The 23796-nt window shown below is 50.7% G+C and overlaps 2 protein-coding genes and 1 long non-coding RNA gene across 5 annotated transcripts in view; 2 read left to right on the plus strand and 1 right to left on the minus strand.

Moving 5' to 3' along the window:
• LOC102458593 (ras GTPase-activating-like protein IQGAP1) overlaps positions 1–23796 on the plus strand; it is a 564033-nt gene that overhangs the window by 151070 nt on the left and 389167 nt on the right. The gene's annotated exons all lie outside the window — the stretch shown is intronic.
• LOC142825188 (uncharacterized) lies at positions 316–6081 on the minus strand. The gene is made up of 2 exons (XR_012899645.1): positions 5494–6081; positions 316–588 (listed from the first exon to the last, which is right to left on the minus strand). It is a non-coding gene; the product is annotated as an uncharacterized LOC142825188 (long non-coding RNA).
• Positions 8669–23796, plus strand: part of TP53BP1 (tumor protein p53 binding protein 1) — a 99972-nt gene continuing 84844 nt past the window's right edge. Inside the window, exons 1-6 of one of the 3 annotated variants that reach the window (XM_075916957.1) lie at positions 8669–8816; positions 9146–9254; positions 16756–16904; positions 16988–17096; positions 19185–19272; positions 21744–21826. In XM_075916957.1, coding sequence (XP_075773072.1) covers positions 16764–16904; positions 16988–17096; positions 19185–19272; positions 21744–21826 — 421 coding nt within the window. In that variant the 5' untranslated portion in view covers positions 8669–8816; positions 9146–9254; positions 16756–16763. Of the gene's footprint in view, positions 8817–9145; positions 9255–16491; positions 16627–16755; positions 16905–16987; positions 17097–19184; positions 19273–21743; positions 21827–23796 lie in introns of those variants that run through there. The other 2 variants (XM_075916958.1, XM_075916959.1) reach the window with 2 other exon arrangements.

Consider the following 23796-nt stretch of genomic DNA (forward strand, 5'->3'; position numbering starts at 1 on the left):
GTGTACGTGCTATACACCCGAGACTTCAACTGCTGAGACCGGGGTCCCTTGCAGTGGGCAACCTGGAAGAGGTTGACGGGCGCCCCCAATAAGTGTACAGGAAGAGCTTATTACACTTCAGATTTCAGCTGCTAGAATTCGTAATTCCTTCGCAGCGGGTAGCCTCAGGGAGGCTGAGAAGTGCCCCAACGGATTTTGCCACCTGGGTATGACACAAATCCAAACGCCCAAGCTCTTCCTGTACTGTCCCTAATGACCGGCTAAAGTTCTTTTTAAATTGTGCCTGGTTCTGTTACAGCAACTGAAGGAGTCAGGTTAAAACTTAAACAGTTACAGGTTTATTGAGGAAGCTTATAAATCATATGGTTACAATGGCTATTGCTCTATTTCTTAACTACTAGCAAAATATAGATCTTAAAAATGGTTACAAAGAAGATAAAGATAGAAAAATAGAAATAATGGTACCAAGTAACAACTTACTCATTCTATGTGTACACTTAAGACAGAGGACCATATCCAGGTACAATTTTTACCCCCTTCTGTGCCTCTCGACTCCAGCATGTCAGGCCAGGGCCGGTCCCTCAATTCCTAGGAAAGACGAAAATACGAGGTGGGCGTCCCCATAGAACCTCGGGAGGTCAAACACCTAACCCAACCAGCAGGTAGAGGGTAGAATGACACTCAAAGTGAGTGTGTGCTGGACCCATCTTTTATACCCATTTTGGGTCACGTATTTCTCTTTCTTATCTGTGATGCCAAATAGTGCTGGTCTGCCTTTTGTGAGACCAGTTCTTACAGGGAGTTGTGAACTTAATTTACACTTGTAAGAGAGATAACTAAATTGGAATTACTGGGGATTCTTTTCTCAGTGGGAAATTCCTCTCCCAGGGACTGTGTGTGTGTTCGAATCAACATGGGTGCCAGCCGGGGCAGTTCTCGCAGCCTCAAGGCCAGCTTATTGACTTAATCGCTCTCTCTCCACATATCTGTTTTCAGCTCCTCAGGATCAGATGAGCCAGCATAGACTATGCTGATATTATTGCTCCTTCTCTGTCCTGTATGCTTCAGAAACCTCAGAGAGGCAAATAAGATGGATGAGATGGGGGGGGAGCGGTCTGTCTGGCTACAACAGGGGCAGTAAGATATTTTCTGTCTTATTTTCTGTTCCTTTCTTAATAATTCCTAACATTCTATTTGCCTTTTTGACCGCCGCAGCACACTGTGTGGACGTTTTCAGAGAACTATCCACGATAACTCCAAGATCTCTTTACTGATTTGTCGTAGCCAAATTAGCCCCCATCATACTATATGTATAGTTGGGGTTATTTTTTCCAACGTGAATTACTTTACACTTATACACATTAAACTTCATTTGCCATTTTGTTGTCCAATCACTTAGTTTTGTGAGATCTTTTTGAAGTTCTTCACAGTCTGCTTCTGTCTTGACTATCTTGAACAGTTTAGTATCATCTGCAAACTTTACTACCTCACTGCTTGCCCCTTTCTCTAGATCATTTATGAATAAGTTGAATAGGACTGATCCTAGGACTGACCCTTGGGGGACACCACTAGTTACCCCTCTCCATTCTGAAAATGTTTAATTTATTCCTACCCTTTGTTTCCTGTCTTTTAACCCGTTCTCAGTCCATGAAAGGACCTTCCCTCTTATCCCATGACAATGTACTTAACACAAGAGCCTTTGGTGAGGGACTTTGTCAAAGGCTTTCTGAAAATCTAAGTATACTATATCTACTGGATCCCCCTTGTCCGCATGTTTGATAACTCCTTCAAAGAACTCTAATAGATTAGTAAAACATAATTTCTCTCTACAGAAACCATGTTGACTTTTGTCCAACAAATTATGTTCTTCTATGTGCCTAACAATTTTATTCCTAACTATTGTTTCAACTAATTTGCCCGGTACCGACATTAGACTTACCGGTCTGTAAATGCCAGGATCACCTCTAGAGCCCTTTTTACATATTGGTGTCACGTTAGCTATCTTCCAGTCAGTAAGTACGGAAGCCAATTTAAAGAATAGATTACAAACCACAGTTAACAGTTCTGCAGTTTCCCATTTGAGTTCTTTTAGAACCTTTGGGTGAATGCCATCCGGTCCTGGTGATTTGTTAACGTTAAGTTTTTCTATTTGTTCCAAAACCTCCTCTAATGACACTTCAATCCGGGACAGTTCCTCAGATTTATCTCCCACAAATAAAGATGCAGGTTTGGGAATCTCCCCAACATCCTCAGCCATGAAGACTGATGCAAAGAAATAATTTAGCTTCTCCACAATGGCTTTATCGTCCTTGATATCTCCTTTTATCTCTTTGATAGCTCCTTTTGTATCTCAATTGTCTAGGGGACCCGCTGGTTTTTTAAGCAGCCTTCCTGCTTCTAATGTACTTAAAAAACATTTTGCTATTGTTCTTTGAGTTTTTGGCTAGCTGTTCCTCAAAATCTTTTTTTGCTTTTCTTATTATATTTTTACACTTAATTTGACAGTGTTTATGTTCCTTTCTATTTATCTCACTGGGATTGGACTTCCATTTCTTGAAAGATGCCTTTTTATCCCTCACTGCTTCTTTTACATGGTGGTTAAGCCACGGTGACTCTTTTTTAGGTCTCTTACTATGTTTTTTATGTCTGTAGGTTGTCCAGGTTTCAGACCCATACAATAATGTTGGGAGAATGACGGCTTGATCGACAAAAAGTTTGATGTCTGTTCGAATGTTGTGATCTTCAAAACCCCTGTGCCATAAGCGAGCAAAGGCGGCATGGGCACAGCTCAGACGATGTTGGATTTCTACATCAATATCTGCCTTGGAAGAAAGATAACTTCCAAGGTAGAGAAAATGATTGACATCCAGGGCCTCTCTGTTGATTTTAATAGATGGGGTGCATGGTGTTTTATTTGGAGAGGGTTGGTGGAGCACTTTGGTCTTCTTGATGTTGAGGGAGAGACCAAGACTTCCATAAGCATCAGCAAATGCATACAAGATAGTTTGAAGATCTTTCTCAGAGTGGGCAAAAACTGCATTGTCATCATCATACTGAAGTTCTACGATAGATATGGTGGAAATTTTACTCTTAGCTTTCAGCCTGCTGAGCCTAAACAGCTTTCCATCCACTCTGTAGATGATTTCAACGCCAACTGGGAGCTTCCCAGCAATTAGGTAAAAAATGGCTGCAATAAAGACTGTGAACATGGTTGGGGTGGTGATACAGCCCAGTTTGACTCCTGTTTGTACTTTGAAAGGTTCACTCTGGGAGCCAGCTCTCAGAACAATCACTTTCATGTTGTCATGAAGCAACTTTAGGACACTGATGTATTTATCAGGACATCTGACCTTTGAAAGTACAGTCCAAAGGGCATGGCAATTCACCGAGTCAAAGGTGAGATCAATAAAAGCTATGTACAGTGGTTGGTTTTGCTCCCAACACTTTTCTTGCAGTTGCCATGTGATGACGATCATAGCCGTAGTTCCGTGACATGGTTGGAAGCCACTCTGTGACTTTGGTAAAATTTCATCTGATAGGGGCAGAAGATAGATCATCCCTGACAAGCGTCTATCTAACCTACCCTTAAATTTTATCTCCAGTGATGGTTTCCACAACCTCCCCAGGTAATTTATTCCAGTGCTTAACCACCCTGACAGTTAGGAATGTTTTCCTAATGTCCAACCTAAACCTCCCTTGCTGCAATTTAAGCCCATTGCTTCCTGTCTTATCATCAGATGTTAAGGAGAATAATTTTTCTCCCTCCTTGTAACACCAACTGCGATGCCCAGATCCCTTTCTGCAGTACTCCTTCCTAGACAGTCATTTCCTATTTCACATATGTGAAACTGATTGTTCCTTCCTAAGTGGAGTACTTTGCATTTGTCCTTATTGAACTTCATCCTATTTACCTCCGGCCATTTCTCCTGTTTGTCTAGATCATTTTGAATTATGACTCTACCCTCCAAAACACTTGCAACCCCTCCCAGCTTGGTATCATCCTCAAACTTTATAAGTATACTCTCTATGCCATTATCTAAATTGTTGATGAAGATATTGAAAAGAACCAGTCCCAAAACTGATCTATGCAGAATTCCACTTGTTATGCCCTTCCAGCATGGAAGTTTAACGGAAAAGTTTTCCGTTAAAAGCATTTGCGGAAAAGAGCATCTAGATTGGCACGGACACTTTTCCACAAAAGCACTTTTTGCAGAAAAGCGTCCGTGCCAGTCTAGACACGCTTTTCCGCAAAAAAGCCCCGATCGCCATTTTCGCAATCGGGGCTTTTTTGTGCAAAACAAATCTAAGCTGTCTACACTGCCCTTTTGTGCAAAAGCTTTGCGCAAAAGGACTTTTGCCCGAACGGGGGCAGCATAGTATTTCCACAAGAAGCACTGATTTCAGACAGTAGGAAGTCAGTGTTTTTGCCAAAATTCAAGCGGCCAGTGTAGACAGCTGGCAAGTTTTTCCGCAAAAGCAGGCGCTTTTGTGGAAAAACTTGCCAGTCTAGACACAGCCTCTGAGAATAGATATCCAACCGGTTATGCACCTACCTTATAGTAGTCTCATCTACATTGTTTTTCCTGACAGTATTTTCCCATTGTATTTTGTTAGTTGTTCAAGGGTGATCAAGGGAACAAAGCTCAAACAGTCCCCAGACGCACAATCCCAACTGTCACAGTAACTGACGCTACGTCTACACTGCTTCCCTCTTGCGGAAGAGGAAATGCAAATGGAGCACTCATTAGCATATGTTGCGCTCTCATTTGCATATTCTCTTCCGATCCTTTTTGTGGAAGAGATTTTTGCACCAAAAACCGCAGTGTAGACTGTGCCGTTTTGTGCAAAAAAACCCCTTTTGCGCAAGAATCTTTCTTCTCTGAGGATTGATTTTCTCAGACAATAAGGCTATGTCTACACTCGCAGCTTCTTCCGTGAGTAATATGTAAATGAGGCTAAGCGTGGAATATCGCTGAGCCTCATTTGCACAAGAAAAGCCCTCTTGCGCAATGCCATTCTTCCTGAAAAGTAATAGGTGTAACGGCATTGCGCAAGAGGGTTTTTCTTGCGCAAGAAGGGGCAGTGTAGATGCTCCTTCTTGCACAAGAGCCTCTTCTGAAAAAAACGGTGGCTCATTAGGTATGCAAATGAGGCTCGGCGATATTCCATGCTTAGCCTCATTTGCATATTATTTGCGCAAGAAGCTGCGAGTGTAGACATAGCCTAAGGGTTCTTGTGCAAAAGAGTTTTTTTGGCACAAAACAGCCCTGTCTACATTGCGTTTTTTTGAGCAAAAACCTCTTCTGAAAAATGATCGGAAGAGAATATGCAAATGAGTGTGCAAGATATGCTAATGAGCACTCCATTTGCATTTCCTCTTTTGCAAGAGGGAAGCAGTGTAGATGTAGTGTGAGAACTGAAATAACCTGAAAGAGAAGCAAAATGGAAACGAACAGTCAAGCAAACTGTCACCCCAAAAGTTAGTACTCACACCTTATTCGTTTAGAAGGGGGATCTTGGTCTCACCCTCTCTTAAACTCCTGTTTGCAGTCTTGTTCCAAGGTCATATGGGACTCCTGATTTCAGCTCTGCCCCCAGGCTGTGGAATGATTATCTTCACCATGGTTGTGAACAGTCGTCTTGTAAGAGGAATATTGTTAATTCTTCGATAGTAAGAATGTCCAAGTAAATTGAACTGTGTGCTTCTGATTTCTATTTAACTTACAGCCAGAATTCCCTCTAGGCTGCGCAGCCTCACAACTGCTTAATGAGCCTCATCCAGCCAGGGGCTCCGAGCAGAGCTGCCGGCTGGGGGAGGGGCACTTCTCCCTCAGCTACAGCAGCAGCTCCCTGCCGAGGACAGAGCAATGAGACTCTCCCAGCCAGTAGGAACACATTTCCTTGGTCCTACCATGAGTGCAAGGTCCCTTCCAGTTCCAGTCTTCTATGATTCCATGTGTGCCTGGACTGATTGCCAGACCTTACGGTGCTCAATTCACTGCCCCACTCCGGTCAATGGGGCTGGGCAAGGAGACTGATTATTGACCTGGCTAACAGCCAATCAGGCCTGCATTTGGCTGCCCTGCCCTGATTGAGACTGCTGGGTAGACTCCCTGCTGCTCTGCCCAGCCACAGGTTAGAGCCTAGTGACTCCTCCTGATTCTCCTGGGCTGAAATCACTCCAGAAGGGAGCTAGGTCTCTTGTCCTGCCAGACAGATGAGATCCACAGACCTCCTACACATGGTGAAGGTGTGCACTGACCACCCTCTGAGGCAAGGGAGGACTGCTGTGTTAAGCTGTCATAGATATGAATGCTGAGATGGAGCTTGAGCAAGTAATTAAGTGGTGGGTAGACACCCAGCAGCATCAGCCGCCAGATGAACCCTGTACCAGTGGGCCAGGCCTTTTGTTATCTGCTTAAACCCATGGTCACCAACCAGTAGATCGCGAGCTACCGGTAGATCTCAGGGGCTCTAAGAGTAGCTCTTGAGCCCTCTCTGAACTGCGCGCCTGCGCGGGACATTTACATTTGATTTCCTCATTTGAGGAGCAGCTACTCACCGAGCAACAACACAGGTGAGGAGCTGGGAGGGCTGAAACACCCCAGCTAGCTGACTGTGGCTTTCAGCAAGTGATGGACAGGAGAATAGAGAGGGCGGGGCTTCAAAGAAGGGGCGGGGCGGTAGATCTTCGCCTGTTCTGAGACTTAAAAAGTGATCTTGGGTGTAAAAAGGTTGGAAACCACTGGGAACACACGAGATCTTTTATAGGGGATAAGGCAGTACGCTGCATTTATTGAGAATACAACAGTTGCATATGCTTTTCAACCACTCGCACACACAAACATCATGCACACACACAGTCCCGCCAGACAATGTTATAGTTACCAGTCCAGATTCTGTATCAGTCTAGTGGCCAGCTACATTGAACACAGAGGGGAGCAGGGCCTTTGTTGGTCGATCAAGCCGATGCTCTTCTGGAGTTGGTGGCAAGACAAACCCAAAGTTCCATAGCAAAGCACCCTGCTTTTATAATCCTTTTCTCTTTTTGCACAGCTCCTTTTTGTGGAAAAGCCTCTTGTGCAAAAATGGCCCCAATTAATTATGCAAATGAAGTGTGGCAATATGCTAATCTGTGCTTCATTTGCATAGGCTTTTGTGCAAGAGAGGTGCAGTGTAGACGTAGCCCAAGTAACCAGACTCCTCCTCAGCCCTCTGGGCAGCCCCACTACCCAGCCCCACCACTCTTCACCACCACCTTGGCTCTGGCCTCTACCATATTTGTAAATTTTGTCCATCAGGGCTGTTCCCTTAGATCACAGAATCTCTTCTCTCTGAGTCCTGGGGGCAGCTTAAAAAACAGGTAACAACTGTTGAGGAATTCTGCATGCACAAGTACATTTCAGTGGCAATGCCTGGTATCCCCCTTCTCTCAAGCTCTTGTACCCAGTTGCACTCCCTGCCTAGTTCTGCATAGTCCAATGAGCTTTAGGTTTCCACCTGATAGTCCAGTACCCTTACAACCCCATCTCTTCAGTGCTGGTGTTACAGAAGCCATAGTTCCTCCACCCCTCCAAGATACCAATGTCCAGTCCCCACCCCTTAGATTTCATCCTCTCTTATATTCTTTTGCCTACTCCACATATATCTCTGATCTTGATTTCCAAACCTGAGAGCAGGGCTACTCAACATGCATCCCATGGCCCGTTTGTTTGTGGCCTGCGGTGTGGTTTGGATTTATGCAGGGCTCAGCATGCAGCCCACGGGTGGGAGCTAAAACAAAAAAGTAATCAATATAATAGTAATTCGATATGTGTTTTAGTAGTTAAATTCCTGGACTGTGTCATTGCTCATTAAAAGTGCTGTCATATGTGTGGAAATGGGGTAAATGTTGCATTTTATTAATATCAGCAGAACTGACTTAAATGGGGCCTGTGTGTTGTGTAGTTTTGCCTTAATCCTTGTATTCATGCCCATCAGTGTGAAAGAAGCTATTTGCATCTATATGCAACCACACTTAAGTTGCGGCCCTCGGCATGTGCTGTGAGTATCATTGTGGCCCCCAGAGCTTCCAAAGTTGAGTAGCCCTGCCCTAGAGCAGGGGAAGTAACAATTTTTAATGGGGGGCCACTCCAAGATTTTGGTAAGTGCCGCACTTTTCTATGGAGAGGGTGCAGGCTCTGGGACAGAGGTTAAGTGCAGAAGGAAGCTTAGGGTAGGAGACTGAGGTCCTGGAGAGTGTGTGGCGTCTGAGAGGGAATTTGGGTGAAGGAAGGGGTGGAGACCTAGGTCAGGGTCTGGGAGAGGATTTTGACCTGGAGGAGGGCTGCAGAAGCAGGTGGAGGGTCTGGGGGAGAGTTGGGAATGGGAGGAGGGGTGCGGACGGTTTGGGTAGTGAGCTGGGGCAGGGAGTCAAGGTGGGGTATCAGATGCAGGCTCTAGCCAGCCTTTGTGACTCAGACTCTGTGCCTCAGTTTCCCATCTAGAAATGCAGACCACAGTGCTTCCCTAACTCGGGCAGTTGATGTGAGGCTAGAGATACGGGGAAGCAAGGAGGGTCACAGCCCCTGCACTGTGCCTTTAACTCTGGTGCGCTGTGCACATCTCCCCAGCTTTCCCTGCCCGGCTGGTGGGGGGCACTCGCACAGCGCAGCCATGGGGCTCGCGGCTGCCCCGAGCCGGGCCGGGCTCCTTAAGGGCTGCGGGCGGAGCCGCCGGTGATCGCTCTCCGCTGATGTCAGCGGGGCGGGCTGCAGCCGGGAGGCGGAGATGCGGCCGGAGCGCCCCTGGCCGGGCTCGGAGCTCGCCGGGAGCAGGTAACGCGCGTGACGCGCCGGGCCCGGGGCCGCCGCTTTGTCCTTTGGGCTCCGCCGGGCAGAGCCCGCCCGGGATCGAGCGCGGCCCCGGGCCCCGCTGCCGGGCCGCTCCCAGCCTCACCTGACCTTGAGCGGCCTCAGGCGAGCCCGGCCCCCTGCCTGCGAGCTCCGCCCGAAGCCGGCCTCGGCCCTGCGGGGGTTCCGGCTGCATTAGAGCTGGAGGGACATGCGGCCCGCGGGGTGTGGGGCGGCGGAGGCTCCTTTCTCCCCGCGGCGAGAGGCCTCGCTGAGCCTCGGGAGGAAGCTCAGAAAATCCCTTGTCTTTCCAGAGGATGAGTCCATGGGGAGGCTTAGCAGGGAAGCACTGGAGAAAATGCTGCAGTATTGATGAAAATACCTGAGCGGCTCTTTCCTAATCTTGAAGTGATTTGGAGACAGGTATGTTGTTTGCAATGGAAAAACTTAAAAACCCAACCAATGGTCCTGCAGCACCCTACAGACTAACAGAAGTAGGTAGCGTCTGGGCATTGATATAGTTCAACAGAGTTACTGATTTAAATCAGGCTAGTGTAGTGTTGTCACATCGCCTAGTTTTCACTAGGAAAAAAGTGCTAGCGCATAGCGGCTACCATGTTAATGTACCTACAGTTGGATTTTAAGCGATGTCGTTATAACACGTTACTAGGGATGTTAGTGAATTGAATAGTCAAGTAACTGCATGAATACCTGTCGGTTATTCAGCTCTTCTGTAGTCCCTGGAGGTGGGACAGACCGTGCAGTCTGGCCCCAGCCCCAGGGAGTCCCCTGCCACCCTGCGCTACTGCCTTTGTAACAGGTGGGAGCCAGTTTAAAACCCAGCTCTCTGCAGAGGCAGCAGTGTGGGGTGGTAGCAGCCCCCGTCTGCAGGGGTTGGTGCTCCCCACAGACAGGCTGCTGCAGGAGAGGGGGTAAGCATGGTGCCACAAAGCAGCCTTTCTCTGTGGTGGCCCGGGGCTGCCCATAGTCTGAGGCTGCTCCATGGGATGCAGAGCAGCCTCAGTCTGTGGGGAACTCAGACCCCCCTGTGAATAGGGGCTGCTGCCGTGACGCAGCCTATGTCCACGGTCAGCAGTCCCTGTCCAGGGCCTGATGTCCCAGCTCCCTGCGGACAGAGGCTGCTTCTGTCTGTGGGGAGCTGGGACTCCCAGTGGACAGGGGCTTCAGCTGGAGACCAGCCTCTATCTGCAGCAGGCCCAGGCTCTCTGCAGGCAGAGGCTGCTTCATGGCAGCCTCTCCTGCCCCCACTCTCCTGCGGGGGAGGGAAGGAGACAGCACTGTGGAGCTGGTGCTGGGGGGAAGGACTGGCTTTTAAGCCATCATCCATCAGCTCCTGCTTCCCCCCCCTTGCTGCCTCTGATCCAGAGGCAGCAAGGGAGGTGGGAATGCAAGAAGTTGAGAAGATTAACTGATAAGTTTAGGCTTATTGGCTAATCATATACTCAACTACTGAGTTACATCCCTACATGTTACCTGGTTGAAGTAAAACCTGGCTCCTACTAGCCAAAACATGCTGCAATACAAATTTCCATGCCGTGCATGGGTTGTAACATGATACATGTTAGAAATGCACTTTTTTCCTCATAAAGACATGGTCTTATGGCTTGGATACAGATATTGGTGATCGTGTTACTTAAACCAGATTCAGACCCTGCTTAGCTGTAAGCACAGACAAGGACAAACTGTGTTCAGCTAGCACATTTTCTGGCAACTGGGTGGACAGTTTACATTTGGTAATGTGTATTAATCTTCAAGGAGTTGAACCTGTACGAAACTGAGCACTCTTAATCCCTACTGAAGTTGCTGGGAGTTAATAGAATTTAGCACCTTGTAATATTGACCTGTATAAAATCAGAAGCAGGCACATTCAGGCAAAAATCAACCAAGCAGATGCTAGCTGAGATTGCCATAACAATAAAAGACTTTACAGTTGGTAATTCGAATACATGAAGGTGATGTCATCTTTCTTGACAGGCAGGGCGACAGTGAACTGAAACACAGAGGTGAAGTAATTTGGGATTAGAATCCAGAAACCCTGATTCCTGGTCTCCTATTCTAATCATTAGACTGCCCCCCTCCCCTCAAAGTGCCTAATAAGAAAAGGAGCTGTGGACCATTCTGAATGATATAAAGGAAATACTGGGAAATCAAAGAGAGCATTTCAAAGTATGATTTTAGAGACAGTGAGTGGGAGGGAACGGGAGAGCCAGTGCTGGGGGGAGCTGGCTTAAAAGCTGGTTCCCGCCAGCACCGTCTCCACAGGGGGCAGAGGAAGCAGGGGAGTAGCGGGGACTGGGCATGAGCTGGGAATCAGCTGACTGCCAGCTCGACTCCCGTACCAGATGCTGTGCCACCAGCCTTTTAAATGTATTAAGAGCCGAGAGGCAATTTATTTCAGTGTTTAGCCACCCTGACAGTCAGGAACTTTTTCCTAATGTCCAACCTAAACGTCCCTTGCTGCAGTTTAAGCCCATTGCTTCTTGTTCTATCCTCAGAGGCCAGGAAGAACAATTTTCTCCCTCCTCCTTGTGACACCCTTTTAGATACCTGAAAACCGCTATCATGTCCCCCCTCAGTCTTCTCCTTTCCAAACTAAACAAGTCCAATTCTTTCAGTCTTCCCTCATAGGTCATGTTCTCTAGACCTTGAATCATTCTTCTGAAGTCTTTGCCCACGAAAGCTTATGCTCCAACACTTTGGTTAGTCTACAAGGTGCCACAGGACTCCTTGCTGCTTTTGCAGATTCAGACTAACACAGCTACCCCTCTGATACTTAATCATTCTTGTTGCTCTTCTCTGGACCTTCTCCAGTTTCTCCACATCTTTCTTGAAATGTGGTGCCCAGAACTGGACACAATACTCCAACTGAGACCTAATCAGCGCAGAGTAGAGGGGAAGAATGACTTCTTGTGTCTTGCTCATAACACTCCTGTTAATGCATCCTATATTCGTGTTTGCTTTTTCTGCAACGGTGTCACACTGTTGACTCCTATTTAGCTTGTGGTCCACTATAAGCTCTAGATCCCTTTCTGCCGTACTTCCTAGGCCAGTGTTTCCCAATTGGTGCTCCGCGGAACCCCAGGGATCTGCGGAGCAAAACGAGGGGTTCCGCGAGGAGCCGGCGCTCCCCCGCCCCCTCTGAAAAAGAGAGAGAGAGAGAGCTGGCTAGCCAGCAGAGGCATGGGCGGCGAGTTGTGTGGGCTTGTGGTGCCTATGCTCCAGCAATATTTGGAGCTGGAGCTGGTCCCAACCCCTCCTTTATCCCCTCCCCCCCACATGCATCCTCCCACCCCGTCCCCAGAGCGTCTCTCCCCCGTCCCTGTCTCTCCCGTGCGCAACCTTCCCTGAGCTCCCCCTCACTGGCTGCTACTGCCCTGCGCAGCGTGCTCAAACCAGTGGGTGGGGAGACGCCCAGATGTGACGTAACGTCACGGCCCGGGATTTTAAACCTGCTGGGTGCTGTGATGCGCCACATGGCTGAGTTGCGGGTTCGGAGTCCGGGGACAGAGCACAGACTCCCGCCCCACAAAGTGGAAGATGGGGGAGGGGGAGGGAAGGGAAGGGGCTTGTGCAGAGGGAAAGGGGAAGGGCTGGGAGAGGAAGGTGCTTGTGCGGAGGGGAAGGGGAAGGCACCAAGGGACCGGGGTGGAGGAGAGACAAATGGCAGGGGCCCAAGCGCAGACAATGAGGAAAAGGGCAGGAGGGGAGGTGTCAGTGGGAGGGGGGACAGGGTGATGCTGGGAGGGGAGAGGGTAAGGGCATTGGGGGCTAGAGGGGTGAGGGGAGGTGCTGGGAGAAGGCTTGAAAGAAGGGGTGGGCACGAGGAAGGCTGGGATGGAGCAAGTCGTGAGAGGGCAGAGGGGCATGAGGGGAATGGGGGCAGAGGGTGGTGAGGGGGTGGGCATCAGGGAAAAATGGAGCAAAGGGGGCAGGGCCAGTGAGGGAAGAGGGAGGCACCAGGAGGGTGCAGGGCTAAGGGAAGGTGCAGGTGCCAGGGGATTCTGGGGGTGAAGCAGAAGGGCAGACACCTGCAGGGGAGGGACCACCATCAGAGGAGAGACGCAGGGCAGGTTTGTAGAGGGAGGTGTTAGGAGAGGGGATGAGGAGGGGTAGCTCACATGATCAGAGTGGGGCTACTGGAGAAATGGTCACAGGGAGGAGAGAAGGGCTGGTGGAGGGGGGCAGGTTGCAGGAGGGCTGAGGACAGTGAGAAGAACAGGAGTCAGGACAGCAGAGGAGGGTGAGGAGGGGGGGGGGGCAGCAGGCACCAGGGGAGCTGACATGGCAGCAGAGGAAAAAGGTAGAGGTTTAAAAATATTTATTAATAACTTGGGTGCCACATCCAAACAAGCCACATGAACTCAGTACTGGTGCATAACACAAAATTCATTTTGCTCATGTGAGGAAACTCTTAGGCTATGTCTACACTGGTTGTTTCTTGTGCAAGAACACATCCACTCTTCCATGTGCGAGCTGTGCTTTTGCACAAGAGCATCTATGGCAGTGTGGACACTCTCTTGTCCAAGAAAGTGCCAATGGCCATTTAATCCATAGGGCTTTCTTGCTCAAGAAATTCATGTTGCCTATCTACACTGGCCTCTTGCGCAAGAATAGTTGCTCAAAAGGGTTTATTCCTGAGCGGGAGCATCATAGTTCTTGTGGAAGAAGCCCTGATTTCATACATGAGAACGTTAGTGTACTTGCGCAAGAACACACGGCCAGTGTAGACAGGCAGCAAATTTTTGCGCGAGAGCGGCCGCTTTGGCACAAGATCGTGCCAGTGTAGACACAGCCAAGGCAGGGGCAGGGAATCAGCACTGGCTCAGCATGTCTACATGGTTTGGGGGAAGGTGCAGGGAAATTGAGCGCAGCTGGGTTGCAGAGTGGGGAGGTCTGGGGAGCTGGGCGGTGAGGTGGGGTGGGGGGGTGTGTGTGTGTGGAGCTCAGAGCTCAGTTTGACTGCAGGAGGAGGGAGGTGCCAGGAACCAGGGCTAGACTCAAGGGGAGGGAGAGACAGGGAATGGGCTCTTGGCTCAGCAGTTTTGAGGGGCTTGGAGGAGGTGCAGGGAAACGGGGCTCAGCTGTGCTGTGGGGGTGGCATGCAGGGAACCAGTGCAGGGCTCAGCTGGGCTGAGGTGGATGGGAGAGGGCATACAGAACAGACAGGCAGCTCAGCTGGGCTGTGAGGGGCTGCAGGGAACTGGTGCTGCACTCCCTTGGATTGTGAGGGATGGTTTGGGGGGAAGTGCAGGGAACCAGCAGGAGTGGGCAGCTTAGTTCGGTTGCAGGGGATAGAGGTGCAAAGAAGCAATCTTCTGGAATCGCTCCTGTCTTCCATGATTTTCCAAATATGATAGCTAAAGACTCAGATACCTCCTCTATCAGCTCCTTGAGTATCCTAGGATGCATTTCATCAGGCCCAGGTGACTTGCAGACATCTAACATTGCTAAGTGATTTTTAACTTGACCTTTTTTTAAATTTTATCTTCTAAACCTACCCCTTCCCACTAGCATTCACTATGTTAGGCATTCCTTCATCAGACTTCTTGGTGAAGAGTGAAACAAAGTAGTTATTAAGCATCTGTGCCATTTCCAAGTTTCCTGTTACTGTTTCTCCCTCCTCACTGAGCAATGGGCCTATCCTGTCCTTGGTCTTCCTCTTGCTTCATTATATTTATAGAATGTCTTGTTTCCCTCTATGCCTGTAGCTAGTTTGAGCTGGTTTTGTGCCTTTGCCTTTCTAATATTGCCTCTGCATTCCTGTATTGTTTTCCTATATTCGTCCTTTGTAATTTGTCCTAGTTTTCATTTTTTATGACTCATTTTTAGATCATGCAAGATCTCCTGGTTAAGCCAAGGCGGTCTTTTGCCATATTTTCTATCTTTCCTACACAGCGGAATAGCTTGCTTTTGGGACCTTAATAATGTCCCTTTGACAAAATGTCAACTCTCTTCAGTTATTTTTCCCCTCAGTCTTGCCTCCCATGGGACCTTACCTACCAGCTCTCTCCTACGTCTATCTCCACCTCAGTCCAAGCGTGTACATTTTTAATATATAAGGCAACACCACCTCCCTTTTTTTCCTGCCTCTCCTTCCTCAGTAAGCTGTACCCTTCTATACCAATATTCTAATCATGTGTATTATCCCACCAAGTCTCTGTGATGCCAATGCCCATCCTTGAAGCCCCGCCCTCTGTATTCTCTGTGGTTATGTGTAGTTGTGTAACAAAAAAAATCTACATTTTTGTTACATTTTCACGATAGAGTGTACTACAATGCTTGTATGAGGAACTGAAAAATACTATATTTATTATTTTTACAATGCAAATATGTAACATATAAAATGAATGCTGTACTCTTTGCATTTTGAATTGTAGAAATCAATATATTTGAAAACAGAATAGCATCCAAAATATTTAATAAATTACAATTAGCATTGTATGGTTTGACAATCCAATTAATTGTGATTTTTTTTTAAATCACAATTTATTTTTTGAGTTAACTGAGATTAATCAACAGCCCTAAAATATAACATTGTGGTGGGGATTTGAAGCAGAAGAATGCAGCCCTAACCCCGTCAACCTACCCATCCCCCAATCTGACTTCAAATAGTTCAGCCACATTTTCTTAAAACTTCTAAAAATTGTTTTTAGGCAAACTTGCCTAACATCTCTGAGCCCAAGGACTAAGTCTACTTGTCATACTAAACAATTTCTACACTGCCATATCCCCTCCCAGGACACAGACCCTTGCAAATAGTTCCCAAGTCATTTTAATTAGTTGCTATTTAAAAATCTGAAAGGAAATGCTGGTCTTCTTCCTAACCCTCTCAGGATTTCCACTATAAACTTGCATTCATCTGACATGTAAGATGGGTCATATTCAGTGCTATCTGCTGTTTGAAACTGGAGCTTTCCTCTTTTCCAATAGGATATATAGCATTTCTTCTAACTCTGGAAAGTCCCAAAATGCCACACCTTAAAAATAAGAGTTATGTATGAGAGAGTTTTAGACAACTTTTAAATGCTTCTAAAATTGTATTAATTGCATAACCAAAGGTCTGGGTGGATTACTGGTAAATTTAAAATCAAGATTGGATGTCTTTCTAAAAGATACCTTAATCCCTTCCCCAAAATAATTCCTATGGCTTCTGTTATATGGGTTAGATGATCAGAATGATCCTTTCTACGTGTGGAATATGTAACCCTCTGGACTAGCTTTCCCTTTGAGGCCTGTATAATTGGATTGACAGTACTGAAGAGGGGAGGTAGGAGAGAGGATACTAGTCACTGAAATATTTCTAAAATGGACTTTCTGCAGAAGGTATCCAGAGCGCATTCTGGCTCGCAAATGTTGTTGGCTCCAGTGTAGGATTGCTTGCACACGTGGTAGGGCCTGAGGAGCGGGGCTTTCCCCTGCCCCGCATCACGGACTCCGTGTCACAAATGGCTTTTGCTTCCACTCTGTGATGCGCTCAGCGTGTGGCGCTGGGAACGGCCTGAGGCGCCTCAGGTCAGAGGGGCACGTAGCGTGGCCGGGTCCGCTCTAGAACAGCGGGGCGGCGCGCGGCCATGGCAGGCGGCCTCCGGCCGCAGGGACGCCCCTTCCCGCGCTGGCACACGGCGGGCGGGGGAGGGGCGAGATGCTCCGCTGTTGCCGGGGGAACGGCGCAGCCGCGCGTGGGCGGGACGTGCCGCGGCGGCGCCAATCCGCGGGCCGGAAGCATGAGCGGCCGCGGGAAGCCGGCGCGCGGCCCGAGCGCCGGGGCCGTGAGGTGAGGTGAGGCGCGGCGCGGCGCGTGGGGGCGGGGCGCTTTGTCTGGCTCGCAGGCCGCTTCCCGCCGGCTCCGCGGGGGGGCCGGAAGCCGGGCCGGGGGCGGCGCTGACCCCCCCCTTCCCGGCAGGGCCGCGGATGGAGCCGCGCCACAGCCCGCTCGAGGCCGGCTTCTCCCAGCAGGACTCGCCGCGCCTGGTGGTGGAGGACTCGCAGCCGGAGGAGGCCGCTGCCCATGGCTGCCTCGGCCTGCGCCTGCCCGGCCAGGGCCCCGCGCAGGTGAGTGGCCGCGCCGGGGGGCGGGGCGGCGGCTCGGCCCGGCCGGCGGGGAAGTGAGCGCCGTGTGGGCTGCGTTTCTGCAGGGGCCTCGTGAGGAGCAGGAGCCGCCGCGAGCCGCCGCCTGCCTGGCGCAGCGGGCCGGGGCCGGGCCCGGAGGAGGCGACGGGGGCGCCGAGGAGAAGCAGCGCGCAGGTGAGGGAGCGCGCGGGGCCGGGCCGTGTCAGGCGGGGCTTTATCTCATTTGTCTGTGCAGCTTCATCGTGGGGGGGTGGCGACACTTTGGGTGTGAAAAGTACAAAATAATAAATTGCTGTAAAATTTAAAACACAAATGCAGCTTTCTCCACATTTCAGTTGTTGATGCCGCCCCACCCCCGAATTCTCTTTAGTATCCCTAAGGGTGCTTGTACCACTGGTTGAAATACACTGCTATAGATTACACGCATTTGCCCCCCAACTCCCAAACCAGTATGTTTTTTAGCAGGTTGGCCAGTAGCCTGGCTCAGTTCTGGCTCATGTCAGGTGCACGATTTACCCCTGGTATGGCTCTGCATTTAAAATGTATTGGGAGCTGGGTGGGCAGGCAACCTGTCTCAGTTCCAGTTCGCACCAGGCCTGGGAGCTCAGGACCCCTCTCCCACATGGACAGAGGCTGCTGCCACCCTGCGCTGCTGCCTCTTTGTCAGAGGCAGCAGTAAAGGGCAACAAACAGCTGTTCCACAAGAGGAGCTGTTTTTTAAACTGGCTCCCCTTGTGCACTAGCTCTCACCTGGCACCCTGCACTGCTGCTGGCTCTGCCCCCAGGGACTATTGAATAGTTGGCTAACCACTAAGAATTCATGAGGCTACCCGACTATTCAATTAACCAATATTTAACATCCCTATTGCAGGAGAATGGAACTTAGAGCAAGAATTGTATTGATAAGCCATTTGATGGCTGCTGGCTTTGGAGATGTTGATACTAGGAGTGTAAGTGACTAATTGACTACAGGCAGTCCCCGACTTACGCGGATCCGACTTATGTCGGATCCGCACTTACGAACGGGGCTTTCTCGCCCCAGAGGTCGAGGTGGCGGATTGCTACCTGTGAGCTCCGGGGCGAGAGAGCCCCGTTCGTAAGCTGCTCCGGTGCCACGGGTCTGCTGGAGACCGTCTCCAGCAGACCAGGGGCACCGGGCGGGTTCCCGTGCTTCTGAGGCTTTGCTCTGGCAAAGCCTCAGAAGCGCGGGAACCCGCCGTTACTGCCGCTTCAGTCCCGGTGCCTGTGGTCTGCTGGGGACCGTCCCCAGCAGACCACAGGCACCGGGACTGAAGCGGCAGCCATGGCGGGGTCCCGCGCCTCTTAGGTTTTGCCAGAGCAAAGCTTCAGAGGCGCGGCACGCCGCTGCCGCTGCGGCTCTGCTCCCCGTGTCCCTGGTCTGCGGGGGGGGGAGGGGGCTCAGCTAGTGTGCCCCCCCCAGCAGACCAGGCTTTTGTTTTGGACCCTGGGGCAGAGCAGCTGGGGTGCTGCCGATTGGTCCTGCAGCGCCGCTCTGGGCACTACTGGACCAACCCGGCAGCACCCCAGCTGCTCTGCCCCAGGTCCTGATTCAGCCGCTGCTGGTCAGTTTCAGCAGCGGCTGAATCAGGACGCCTGGGACAGAGCAGATGGGGTGCTGCTGGGTTGGTCCAGTAGCACCGAGGAGCGGCGCTACTGGAGCAACCCAGCAGCACCCCAGCTGCTCTGCCCCAGGCGTCCCCAAGTCAGCTTCTGCTGAAACTGACCAGCGCTGACTACAGGAAGCCCGAGGCAGAGTTGCTCTGCCCCGGGCTTCCTGGAATCAGCTGCTGATCAGTTTCAGCAGCAGCTGACTTGGGGACGCCTGGGGTTCTTAAGTTGATTCTGTATGTAAGTCAGAACTGGTGGTCAGTTTCAGCAGTGTCTGAATCTGGACGCCAGTTCCGACTTACATACAGATTCAACTTAAGAACAAACCTACTATCTTGTACGTAACCCGGGGACTGCCTGTACACAATAAGCATGTGCATAATCGATGGAAACGTCATTGACTACTCAACTAGCTGATTACATGCAATTTAACATCCCTACATGGTACCAGGATTTTGGAATCATTGTCAAGTGCTTGGTATTAGGCATGGTGACCATGGAAGGGCTGGGTTAAGCTGGTATCACAGTGAGCTGTTACTATCAGAGCTCCTCTAACTTCTCCACTCTGACATTTCTGTCCCTGGATCCAGAAGTTCATCTCTCTTCCATTCTAATGGCCTATTATGTTTTCAGATCCCATGGACAGTTCTACCGATCTAGACACGACTGGTTCACTCAGCCAAGTTATTGATCGGTTGCCTAAGCCTACAAGTAAGAACAGGTACATAGAATGTTCCTTGATCCCATGTTCATTTCTGTTTGTCTTAGAGGGATAATCCCCCCGCATGGCATGGCATGGCATAGAAGCTTGGAGTACCAGGGCCACTGAAGTTAATAGATGTGTAACAGGACAATAATGAATCAGTTCAGTATGCGGTATTAATTCCCATCTGGAAAATTTAGCACATTTGCTGGATATTTAGGATTATAGAACACTAGAACTGGAAGGGACCTCGAGAGATCATTGAGTCCAGTCCCCTGCCCTATGTATAGAGTCCTGCGTTTGTATTCAAAGCTGCATCCATATCCAGAAATATGAGTTGCAGACAATTGCGTGTGGATACCTATGGATATAAAGTGGATAACTGCAGATTTGCAGGATTCAAGATACAAAATTTGTATCCTCATTCACATTCATATCTGCAAAAAAGAGTCATGGATATCTGCAGACTTGCAGGGCTTTATCTTTGTGATCCTCTGGTTTGGTTCTCGTGCTGAATAACAGCTCTGAATTCAGGGGACAGTGATTTCTTTTGTTTAGATGCTGAGGGTGTCTGAAGGACCCATTTGTGAATAAAAATAAACGAAGAAAACAACCTGACTTAAAAACTTCAGTGCAAAATGTGTGATATTTCGGACTGTCTAAATCAGTGGGCTACAACCTTTTTATACCCAACATCACTTTTTAAATGTCAGGACAAGCCAAGATCTACCCTGTCCCTTCCCCAAGAACCCACCCACTCCTTGAAGTCCCACCCTCTCTAGTCCCCTTTTCCATCATTTGCTATCCCTAGCCCTTATACGGTCTCAGGGTACGGCTACACTGCTGCTTTTTTTCGATACTTCTGTTGGAAGAAATTTTTCCAACATTTGGCCTGTCTAGACTGGGCCAAATGTCAGAAAAACTCTTTTCTTGGAAGCTCCCTCCTTCCTCATGGAACAAGGAATAGAGGGGCTGCCAAAAGAGCGTGTTTGCCAGAAAAACTCCTGCAGTCTAGTTGTACCCACACTGGGTGGAGACAGGTGGTGTGGGCTCTGGGGTGTGAATGAGGGATTTAGGTGTGGGGAAGGGTGAGAGGTGCAAGCTCTGGGAGGGAATTTGGATGCAGGAGGAGGTGGAGAAGAGGATGCTGGCTCAGGGAGGGGGCTCCAGGCTGGAGAGTGTTGGTCAGGTGGAGGGTTGGGGTGCTGAGCAAGCCACAGGCTTGTGGATGTGAGGGTGCAGGAGTTCAGGTTGGGGGGTGTGAGGGGCTCAGGGCAGGTAGGCTGGGAGTATGATGGGCTCAGGACACAGATTTGCAGTGTGTAAATGGTGCAAGAGTGCTGGGGCAGAAGCCTGAGGATGTGGGGGTGCAGTAGTTTGGGGATGAGAGGCTCAGGACAGGGGGTTCCAGTGTAGGCTCAGATTTGGGGTCAGGGTGAGGTGTACTGGGGTACTATACTGTGGCCAGATGAGGGCTTGACCCCAATTGGGGGCTTGTTGGCCAGGCTTGGTTTATAAATGAAATATTCTGTCAAATACAAATGAGATACTAAAACACAATTCCTCAAACCTCACTAATGTGGCCTCAACTGTGCGGGGGCAGGGTGCTGGGGCATGGTGCTGGTGGGTGCTGGGGAAGGGTGCCAATGTTTGCAGGGGAAGGGGAGTGGGTGCCAGGGTAGGATGCCAATGGGTGCTGGGGCAGGGGACAGGGGACAGGGGGGAGGGGACAGGGACCAGTACCCTGGGGATTCTGCAGCTGCATGCCAAATCTCAGGAAGTGCACAGGCTGCTCCCCCGTCCCTCAAACAGCAGTGCAGTACCTGAAACGCTGGTCCATCTTATACCTGATGCCTTCCTGCGTGGTAGGAGGGGGAGTCCTGGACCGTGCCAGCCCCAACCGCTGGGGCAGTGCACGCCTTGTTCCTTTTCTACCCTGGGCAGCGCACGCTGCCTGAACATCTGGAGCCAGCATGCTGGGGACTTTATTCCCCCCGCTGCCTTCCCCGGAGGGGGGAGAGAGAGTCCTGGACCGTGCCAGCCCCAACCGCTTGGGCAGTGCGTGCCTTGCTCCTTTGCTCCCCACAGCAGCATGTGCCGCATGAGCAGCCGGAGCCGATGCAGTCCCAGACCCCCACTCCCACCGCCACCCTCGTGTGCAGGAAGGTGGCAGGGGAACAAAGTCCCCAGCGTATGATGGACCGGTGTTTTAGGTACCACACCGGCTGTTGAGGGGAGGACGGTGGGGGAAAGCAGCCTGTGCACTTCCGGGACCTGGCATGAAGGTGCAGACCTCCCCACTCCCACCCTGCAGGAAGCCTGCGCCACCTCCATTGTCTTTGGAGGTAGCATCAGTGCAGCGTTCATCTTGGGGGTGAGGGGCACCTAAAGCCTTGTGATCGACTGCTCGAGCCTCCAGGATCGACAAGTCGATCGCGATTGACGGGTTGGTGACCACGGGTCTAAATCATCTCTTCTCTCCGCTGCAGAGTTCTTGGGATGGTGGCAGCTGCTGCTGAGGATGCAGGTGAGGATGCGGGATGCTGCACTACCCACTTGCTGAGTGCTGAAGGTAATTCTTCCACTCTAGACTCTTTCTTCACTTCCTCAGAGCATTCAAATCTGCTTCTTGCTCTAGAAGCATTTGTGTGCACTCATCTAATTTTTCCCTTCAGAAGGTTCATTGTTTCTCATCTGATTAAGATAATGCGAAGCAATTGTTAGGAAATGAACAATTTACCTAGAGAGCTCCTCCAAATGCTTTGGAGCTTTAGAAATCAATAAGAATCATGTGCCCAGTCTTTGAAAACCACCAGCTTTCTACCATCCTCCGTACGCCCTCTCAAGTGTCAGTGGAGTAATTCATATCGCTGTGCTGGCCAGGGTCTTCAGGAGAGGAATGGACTTAGGCTTTGTCTATACAGGCAGTCCCCGGGTTACGTACAAGATAGTAGGTTTGTTCTTAAGTTGAATCTGTATGTAAGTCGGAACTGGCGTCCAGATTCAGACACTGCTGAAACTGACCACCAGTTCTGACTTACATACAGAATCAACTTAAGAACCCCAGGCGTCCCCAAGTCAGCTGCTGCTGAAACTGATCAGCAGCTGATTCCAGGAAGCCCGGGGCAGAGCAACTCTGCCTGGGGCTTCCTGTAGTCAGCGCTGGTCAGTTTCAGCAGAAGCTGACTTGGGGACGCCTGGGGCAGAGCAGCTGGGGTGCTACTGGACCAACCCAGCAGCACCCCATCTGCTCTGTCCCAGGCGTCCTGATTCAGCCGCTGCTGAAACTGACCAGCAGCGGCTGAATCAGGACCTGGGGCAGAGCAGCTGGGGTGCTGCCGGGTTGGTCCAGTAGTGCCCACGGGCGCTGCAGGACCAATTGGCAGCGCCCCAGCTGCTCTGCCCCAGAGTCCAAAACAAAAGCCTGGTCTGCTGGGGGGGGGGGAGCACACTAGCTGCGCCCCCCCCCCCCCCCCCAGCAGACCAGGGACACGGGGAGCAGAGCCGCAGCGGCAGCGGGGTGCCGCGCCTCTGAGGCTTTGCTCTGGCAAAGCCTCAGAGGCGCGGGGAACCGCCACGGCTGCGGCTCCAGTCTGGGTGCCTGTGGTCTGCTGGGGACGGTCCCCAGCAGACCACAGGCAGCCGGACTGAAGCCGCAGCCGCGGGGGGGGGTCCCGCGCCTCTGAGGCTTTGCCAGAGCAAAGCCTCAGAGGCGCGGGGAACCGCCGCTGCTGCCGCTCCAGTCTGAGTGCCTGTGGTCTGCTGGGGACGGTCCCCAGCAGACCACAGGCACCCTGACTGAAGCCGCAGCCGCGGGGGGGTCCCGCGCCTCTGAGGCTTTGCCAGAGCAAAGCCTCAGAGGCGCGGGGAACCGCCGCTGCTGCCGCTTTGACTGAAGCGGCAGCAGCGGCGGTTCAGCGGCGGTTCCCCGCGCCTCTGAGGCTTTGCTCTGGCAAAGCCTCAGAGGCGTGGGACCCCCCCGCGGCTGCGGCTTCAGTCCGGGTGCCTGTGGTCTGCTGGGGACCGTCCCCAGCAGACCACAGGCACCGGGTCTCAAGGGGCAGCAGCAGCGGTTCCCGCGCTTCTGAGGCTTTGCTCTGGCAAAGCCTCAGAAGCGCGGGAACCCGCCCGGTGCCCCTGGTCTGCTGGAGACGGTCTCCAGCAGACCAGGGGCACCGGAGCAGCTTACGAACGGGGCTTTCTCGCCCCGACTTCCGGGGCGAGAAAGCTCCGTTCGTAAGTGCGGATCCGACATAAGTCGGATCCGCGTAAGTCGGGGACTGCCTGTACTACCAAGTTTTGCCATGACAAAACAGAGTACTTACACTGCAATGCAAATTTTGTTAGGAAAAAAACTCAGTATTGACAACAAAAAAACTTCCACCCCATGAGACATTTTTTTTCTTTTCCCCTCCCTTTTTGTTGACACAGAGTTGGTGTAGACTCTGTTTTGTCAACAGAACTGGCTTCCACTAGTGTCCCACAATGTCTGCCCTGATGGCTTTGATCAGAGTTTTGATCTCTGCCGTCCTGCTTTTTCAA

Source organism: Pelodiscus sinensis, unplaced genomic scaffold (assembly GCF_049634645.1).
Source record: "Pelodiscus sinensis isolate JC-2024 unplaced genomic scaffold, ASM4963464v1 ctg56, whole genome shotgun sequence".
NCBI classification, from domain to species: Eukaryota; Metazoa; Chordata; order Testudines; family Trionychidae; genus Pelodiscus; species Pelodiscus sinensis.